Source organism: Hippopotamus amphibius, chromosome 9 (assembly GCF_030028045.1).
Source record: "Hippopotamus amphibius kiboko isolate mHipAmp2 chromosome 9, mHipAmp2.hap2, whole genome shotgun sequence".
Taxonomy (NCBI): domain Eukaryota; kingdom Metazoa; phylum Chordata; class Mammalia; order Artiodactyla; family Hippopotamidae; genus Hippopotamus; species Hippopotamus amphibius.
Window position 1 is genome coordinate 83,325,169 of NC_080194.1, and position 7,626 is coordinate 83,332,794.

Consider the following 7,626-nt stretch of genomic DNA (forward strand, 5'->3'; position numbering starts at 1 on the left):
GCTCACTTCTCTCCCTCCTGCCCTCTGAGTTGCACCCTTGGTGTCTCAGGCCTGAGGTTTCCCCAGAGCAGTTTCTTTTTTTTTTTTTTTTTAACCTTTTATTTTATATTGGAGTAGAGTTGATTAACAATGTTGTGTTAGTTTCAGGTGTACCACAAAGTGATCCAGTTAAAAATATACATGTATCTATTCTTTCTCAAATTCTTTTCCCAATTAGGTTGTTACAGATTATTGAGCAGAGTTCCCTGTGCTATACAGTAGGTTGGTTATCTATTTTATGTACAGCAGTGCAGTTTTAATGGATCAAAATATGCTCCACACCATTGTATCACGCCCCCTGCACGGGGTAAAATTAAAGAGCTTGCATGATACCCAGAGCTGCCTTGACTTTTCCTGGTTCCTGTAAGGGAGGAGACTTGCCAGGGAAAAAACGAGCTCGTGGAAGAGGTTGGGGCGGTGGGGGGCAGTAGTGGTGTGCAGGGACTTTCTGCGGTTCGCCCACAGGTCTCGAGGCTGTGCCCTCTGCCTTGCCCGTTCTCTCTTCTGCAGCTTGAGGTTGCCTTGTCTGAGCTTGTGTCTCCAAACCAGGGAGCTCCTTCTAAGGGACTGGCTGTATTTAATGAGGAGCAAGGATTCTTGGGTGGGGTAAGGCTGATTGGAGAGAATAGAGTCTAGTTTTCCTTCCAGGCAATGACTGCTTCCTCTCCTCCACTCTGACTCTATTGTCAAGTAATATTAAGAAACATTCTGAGCTATGGGAGAAAACAGCATGTGATAAAGAGCCTTTGTAGGCAAAATCTCTTTATAGACATCAAACACTACAGCCCCCAAAGGGCCAGGGACACAGGGTGTTAGCCATCCGTGTCAGCTTGATTTTTTAGGAAGAGAAAAATCCTAGGCTGAGATGTGGGGACGGGCTCAGTGAATCACTAGACCGTCCATCTCCCTGGCAACCATGCACTGCATTGAGTGACACACTAACCGAGCTGCCCAGCCCGTTCCTGCGCTGCCTTGGAGGGAATGGACCACGGCAGGGCTATCTGACCCACTCAGGGATGGGAAGAGGAGCTTCATCTGTTTGTCTGAGGAAGATAGATACCTCCTGGGCCCAGTGCTAGAGGTCCCCTAACGGTTTCATTTTTATCATTTTGGAGAACTAAAGCAGGAGGTTCTGGTAAACGGGAATCTTGCCTACATCAATAGGTACCTCGTCCTTGAGAATCTGGAATTTTAAATTCAAGGTGCATTGGCTTCCTCTACACTCATTTGAAGCTCCTTTATTTGCATAAGTATGCACTAAGATTTTTTTTTAACGGGAGCAGATAGAAACGAGCTGACATTTATAGGTGTTTATGTTTTCACAAATAGTAAGCATTTGGAAAATAATTTGGACAAATTATGAAGGTTGATATATGTAGTGTGCTCTATCGTGCTCTTTTAAAAAAAGGAAGAGCTATAAATTTATTACAGATACCCATTCAGGAATTCAGCGTGAAATCCTTTCATTTTAATTAAGAAACACTGGATTTGTTTACACTTTTCAAGTTCATTTAAAAAATTAGGGCTAGAGTATATCCATCATTTAGAATACTTTGGAAATATAGAAACGTGAACAAAGGAAAATAACTTCTTGTCCCCTTCACTGTGGTTACTGTACGGTGTTTTTCAGCCATAGTATTTCATGCCTTTTCCATAGAGTTGGGATTACATTGGCTATAAAGTTTCATATCATGATTTTAGTCACATCAGTTAACATTTGGTTAACATTCTTTTTATGGCTCTCTCTTCTGTCATATGGACGTATCACATTCCAGTATTTTATTCCTTTAAAAAAAAAAACTGCCAGCTTTCCTGAATACCAATTCTCCTGTAGGTTATGAAAGCTCTTTTTTGGCATATCCTTGTATGGATTTGTGAACGACTCCTCTTTCCCTGACTCCTGAGTCAAGAACATAGGCCAAAGACTGGCTCCGGCAACTAGAAAAGTCATATAAATTTTGGAGTTTGGAGATCGTCTCAGTCACATGTTGACCGAGTGCAATTATTGTATTTTTACAGCTACCTTCTTGGTGGGCAGCATTGAGTCTGCCCAAGCTCACTTGCAAAGTATTTTCAGCCTATTACATTGAAATGAATCTGTGTCTACATACACAGAAGGACTAAAACAAAAGAAACCATTGCCTAGACAGCCTGAGGTCCAGCCTTTTTCTGGATTTGGCCATGGACTCATGCCAGTGTCAGGCTCTGTTCCTTACCCAGTCCTGAGTTTTGGAGTCAAGTTCCATGACCCTGACTTGCAACTAGGCGAGGTAATCAATGGAGAACAGGGCCTGGGAAAGGACTGGGGGCACCTCCATTGTCAGTTGCCTCCTGACCCCATCAGGGCCAGCTGGTCTTTAGTGTTTTTTCCACTTGCAAAAAGTAATACATGTTCCTGGAGAAAAGCCAGACATTGTAGAGATATGATGTAGAAGGGAACATCCCCTGGGGTCTCTCACTCAGAGGTAACTGCTTTTTACAGTTTCATGCTCATTCTTCCAGATTGTTTTCTATATTAGCATGTATTATTTATTCATTTAAAGTTAATATTTATATAAAGTCTGTAGCCTTCTTTCTCCATTGATAAATATGTCTTGTACATACAGATCTCTCGCATTTTCCATGAAGCTGTACCGGACTGCATGTATACCACATATGCCATAGTTTACTTAAGGCACCTATTAATGGAGAAATCTATTGCTGGGTACTCCCCTTCCCGCCCTCATTTTTTGATAGTATAAACAAAGTCCAGATATTTTCTTGAAGGATTTTCTACAAAGCTGACTTCTGCAATATGAATCATGAATATGAGAAGGTGCTGCCTAGTTTAATAACGGAACAATCTGATTTAAAAACTTTAAAAAAAGCCTTTAGCCTTTAATCACTTCCCTATTGTTTGCTTCATGTGTAGCTCATGTTCTGTTTCAACAAGGAGTCTGTAAGCTCCATGAAGGTGGTTAATACTTTTGCATTTTTACAAATTCTAGCGCTGTACTGGGCATAGAATAGAAAATATTTGTTAAATTCATTTGCTGTTAATAAACTGGAGGTGAGAACTTTTCTAATAATATCTGTTTGTATGAAGAGAATGTCTTTAAAGACAGATTTATTGGTGGTTCAGTGATGTGACAGCTGTTGTTCTTAACATTTAGATTGCATCTGAAAGCTGATTCCTTTTTTAAAGTGCTTTACTTTTTTTCTTTTTTTTTTTTTTAATGGCGTGCCTGGGGGCGGCATCCCTGGCCCGGAGCCCGACTTGAACACTTTACTCACGCTGATGCACGGTTTTACTTATTTTTATGATCACTAAAGATACGTAATTAGGAGGCGATGTGGAAATTATAGATGAGCTCTCACAAAAAAAAATAAATAAATAAAGGATGAAAGAAAAAGTCAACTCCTCCATAAGGCCGCCCTGACTCTTTTGATGGATTCTGCCCACCCCCACCTCACCATCAGGTCGCGTGCTGACTCTTGCCAGGGACTTCCAGACTTTGCTCAGCACTCAGTGGACGTCTTGTTCTCTTGACTCTCTTCTGCTCACTTTGGGTTGGTGGGCTGTCTGGCCCCAGAAGGGAGCTCTGTGCCCTGTTGCATCTTAGCCTCTCTCTCTCCCCTTCCCCAGTTCTCTTTGCCATGAAGGAGGACAATGAGAAGGTGCCCACTTTGCTGACGGACTACATTTTAAAAGGTAAGCACGGCCCAGGCCTGTGGGAGCAGCAGCACCCTCTGGGGCCCCCTCCCCCAGGACGCGTGGGACCTGCACTGAGGCGCTCCCAGGGCGTCTGCACCGGGCCAGACCAGGCGGGGCCGGGGGGCTCAGTGGACAATTGTGAGGAGGCCCGCGCCTTTGGGTGTTGCTAGGAGCCCCGAGGAGGAGATTCCATCACCCCCGAGTCACCAGAGTGACTCCACATGAAGAGCAGCCAAACCGACAAAAGACTTGTTGTGAAAGTTCTGTGGGGCTTGGGCTGCTTAGTTGGCAAAAACAAAGCCCAAGGATACCTTTAACAGTTTTAACCACTTGAAAGGCAGCAAACTAGAGTCATGATTAGTTCCAACCTTTCATAACTTTTTTTGTTTCATCTTTTATTATGGAAACGTTTAACATATATAAAAGTAGGGTGAATGGTATGGTGAACTGTCATGTACTTAACATCCAGCTTTAACAATTACTAACTCATGGCCAATCTAGTTTCATTTATATCCCTACCCATCTTCTCCCTTCCATATTATTGTGAAGCAAATATCAACCATTATATATTTTTTCACCTATAAATACTTCAGTATACATTTCTAAAGCATAACCACGGTCTCATGATCACAAACTAGAAAAATAAAAAATTTAAAAGTATCTCTGAGGAGCTTCCCTGGCGGTCCAGTGGTTGAGTCTGCGCTCCCACTGCAGGGGCACAGATTCAATCCCTGGTCAGGAAACTAAGATCCCACATGCTGCATGGTGCGGCCAAAAAAAAAAAAAGATATCTTTGACTATCCAACCTGTGTTCACATTTCCCTATAAAATTTTTTCAGTTTATTTGTTTGAATCAGGATCCAAAGACAGTCCATACATTACAATTGCATAATGTATCTCTTAAGTCTCTTTTAATATATATAGGTTCCCCTTTCCTTCCTCTGTCTCATTTTTTGAATTTTATTTCTTAGAGAAACCAGGTTTTTTGCCCCATACACTTTCCTCATTCTGGCTTTAGCTCCGTAGTTGCATCCTCATGGTTTCATTTAATATGTTCTGTGTGTGTGTGTGTGTGTGTGTGTGTGTTTATTTATTGGCTGTATTGGGTCTTCATTGCTGCTCGCGGGCTTTCTCTAGTTATGGAGAGCGGGGGCTACTCTTCGTTGTGGTGCACAGGCTCTAGGTGAGTGGGCTTCAGTAGTTGTAGTACATGGGCTCTATAGTTGTGGCACACAGGTTTAGTTGCTCTGCGGCAGGTGGGATCTTCCCGGACCAGGGCTCAAACCCATGTCCCCTGCACTGGCAGGCGGATTCTTAACCGCTGCGCCTCCAGGGAAGCGATCACTTAATATATTCTTCCACCTTTTGTATTTCCTGTTGCCCAGGAGAGCTAGAGGACTGATCACATTCAGCGTGTCCACATCAGACCAGACCCGGCAGGGCCAGAGAACTCAGTACACTACTGTCTGCAGATATTTTGATAAGCATTAGGTCATCAACAGTTATAAAATTCCGTTAAGAGACACCAGCTATCTGGTTGTCTTTCTTTTGGGGGATGTTAATATCTGTATTAGTCTGCTTAGGCTGCTAAAAGAGAAGCCTTCCAGGTGGCTTAAACAGCAGAAATTCATTTTCTCACAGTTCTGGAGGGTTGAAGTCTATGCTCAAGGGGCCAGTAAATTGGGTGTGCAGTGAGGGCTCTCCTCCTGGCTTGTAAACAGCCACCTTCTCGCTATATCCTCACATGCCCTTGCTTCTGTGTGTATGAGAAGAGAGTGCCAGAGCACTCTGTGCTTCTTCTTATAAGGACACTAATCCTATCAGATCAGAACCCCATCCATATAACCTCAAATAACCCTCCTTCCTCAGAGGCTCCATCTTCAAATACAGCTGGCGCTGAGGGTTAGGGCTTCAATATGAATTCTTGGTGGGGCGGGGGGACACACAAACACTGACTTTGTAACACTGTCCACTGACGGTCATTTATTGTCTAGATCCGTTTTTTCATTAGGTTTTGCTCCATAAGCACAGACAATCTTGGGTGCAGTTTCTGAAGGCTTGTGGACCTCATTTTAAAAACTCTGAGCTGTATTGTTCCCATAAGGATCAGAAAGATTAATCTTAAATTTCTGCAGGATGAATTTAGACTAAACATTGCGAAGAACTTCTGACTCTTAAAGGTTTTAAAAGAGCATCCCATTTCTGCAAGGAGGTTTGTAAAAGTGGGTTCCATAAATCTGGGAGCTCGAGGGCTAGACTTTACCCCTCACGATCCACTGAAATGTCAGTGAATTTATAAAACTAGTTAACATTTACTGAGCGCTTTCTGTTTGCCTCTGAGCAACCCTGTGGGGTAGGCAGAGGCACGGTCTACTGTATACATGAAGAAACAAGCACAGGTAGGACAGTTATTTCCCGAAGGTCATAGAGTTAGTAACAGCCGGACCCAGGATTTGAACCCAAGCAGATGTGCAGCAGAGACCGTGCGCTTAACCATTACACTGAACAACTACCTATCATTGGCTCTTCTTCCTTCTGGAAGGAAGACACATGATCACCATCCTTCCCTGATTCTAAGAGGGCAGTTCTCTCTCAGGACACTGGCGAGAGGCTGGCGTGACTGTTCTCGACCAGGGCTACCCTGGGTTGACAGATCTGGCCGCACACTTTCTTTGACATCCCTTCTCTCCTCTTCTCTTTCCAGTGCTCTGTCCCACCTAACCTTGCCCTCGGGAGCAGCCTTGCTGCGGAGGTCACGGAGCAAGAGTCATCCCACTGCAGGGACTGCATGACACCACGTAGCCTCCGCCGTGTATTTAAACATGTATAGCTTAACCTGGATTAAACATGAGCAAACGCGCAGGGTCCTTTGCTGTTGGCTTCTAGTCCTAGTAACCATTGGATGCATGACCGAGGGGCAGGGCTGGTGACGTCCCTTCTCTGCCTGTGTCGGAGGAAGGCAGATGCTGTCACCACTCATGATGTAGTCTGGCTCCAGCCCTCAAAAACAGCTTCCACCCTAAGACTAATTTTGAAATAAACCTTCATTTAATTAATATTCTTCATGTGCTTTGGCGTGTGGTGTCCCTCGGCCCTCTGGTACAAACCTCCAGAGAAAGGATGTGTGGCTATGTTCCCGTGATGCGGATGGCCCGTGGCAGCCAGCGTGGTGTTTAGGGATGGGGGTGGGGGGGCGTGCCATGCCCTGTGGTGGGTCATGGAGGGGCTGCAGTCGTATAGACAGAAGGAGGCGGCCATCCCAAGTCCTAAGATCTTGCTGCCTGATCGTTTTAAAGGGAGCTGCATGATGTGTTTGTAGGAACACCGGTTAGAGAGGAGGTTGTGCCATCAGCAGATGGAAAGAGGCTCGGGGGGGAGCTGGGCAGCTGTGGTGCCTCCTGTTGGGATGGCTGGGTTGACTCCTGGAGGCCCGGGCCCTGGAGGGCATCAGCTCTGCTGGGCTCTCCCAGTGCGGGGGCTGTGGCTGCTTTCCTGACTGCCCCCACTGACCCCTGGTGTGCTCTGGCCGTGCGTGCCCTCCTCGCAGCACTCGACTCTTACATGCGGTCTCTGGCATTGGTGGCAGGCAGCTGCCAGCCTTGATGGGCCAGCAGGTGAAAGCTGTCCTCATATCTGGAGGGGGCTCAGTTTCACCATGACCTGACCTATCTTGGCTTTCATCTTCTAGCCTGAATGATATTAACTCTGTGGATTCCCACAGTCCTGTCTTAAAACAAAAACTTTTATCAAGTACTTGCTATGCACCTGCCACTGGCTTTATCACCCCTTACAAATCACCTCACATCTCAGCAACCCTACATAGGTAGTAGCATTGCCCTGATAGACGGATATGAGGAGACCAAGGAGCAGAGATGCTCAAAGTTGTGGAGTCA

The 7,626-nt window shown here is 45.1% G+C and overlaps 1 protein-coding gene across 1 annotated transcript in view; it reads left to right on the top strand.

Annotated features, from left to right (window-relative positions):
- FEZ1 (fasciculation and elongation protein zeta 1) overlaps nt 1-6,789 on the top strand; it is a 41,504-nt gene extending 34,715 nt beyond the window's left edge. The window contains exons 9-10 of the mRNA XM_057749804.1: nt 3,665-3,730; nt 6,438-6,789. Of these exons, the coding sequence (XP_057605787.1) occupies nt 3,665-3,730; nt 6,438-6,454 (83 nt within the window). The 3' untranslated portion in view covers nt 6,455-6,789. The remainder of the gene's footprint in view (nt 1-3,664; nt 3,731-6,437) is intronic.
- The last annotated feature ends 837 nt before the right edge of the window (nt 6,790-7,626 follow it).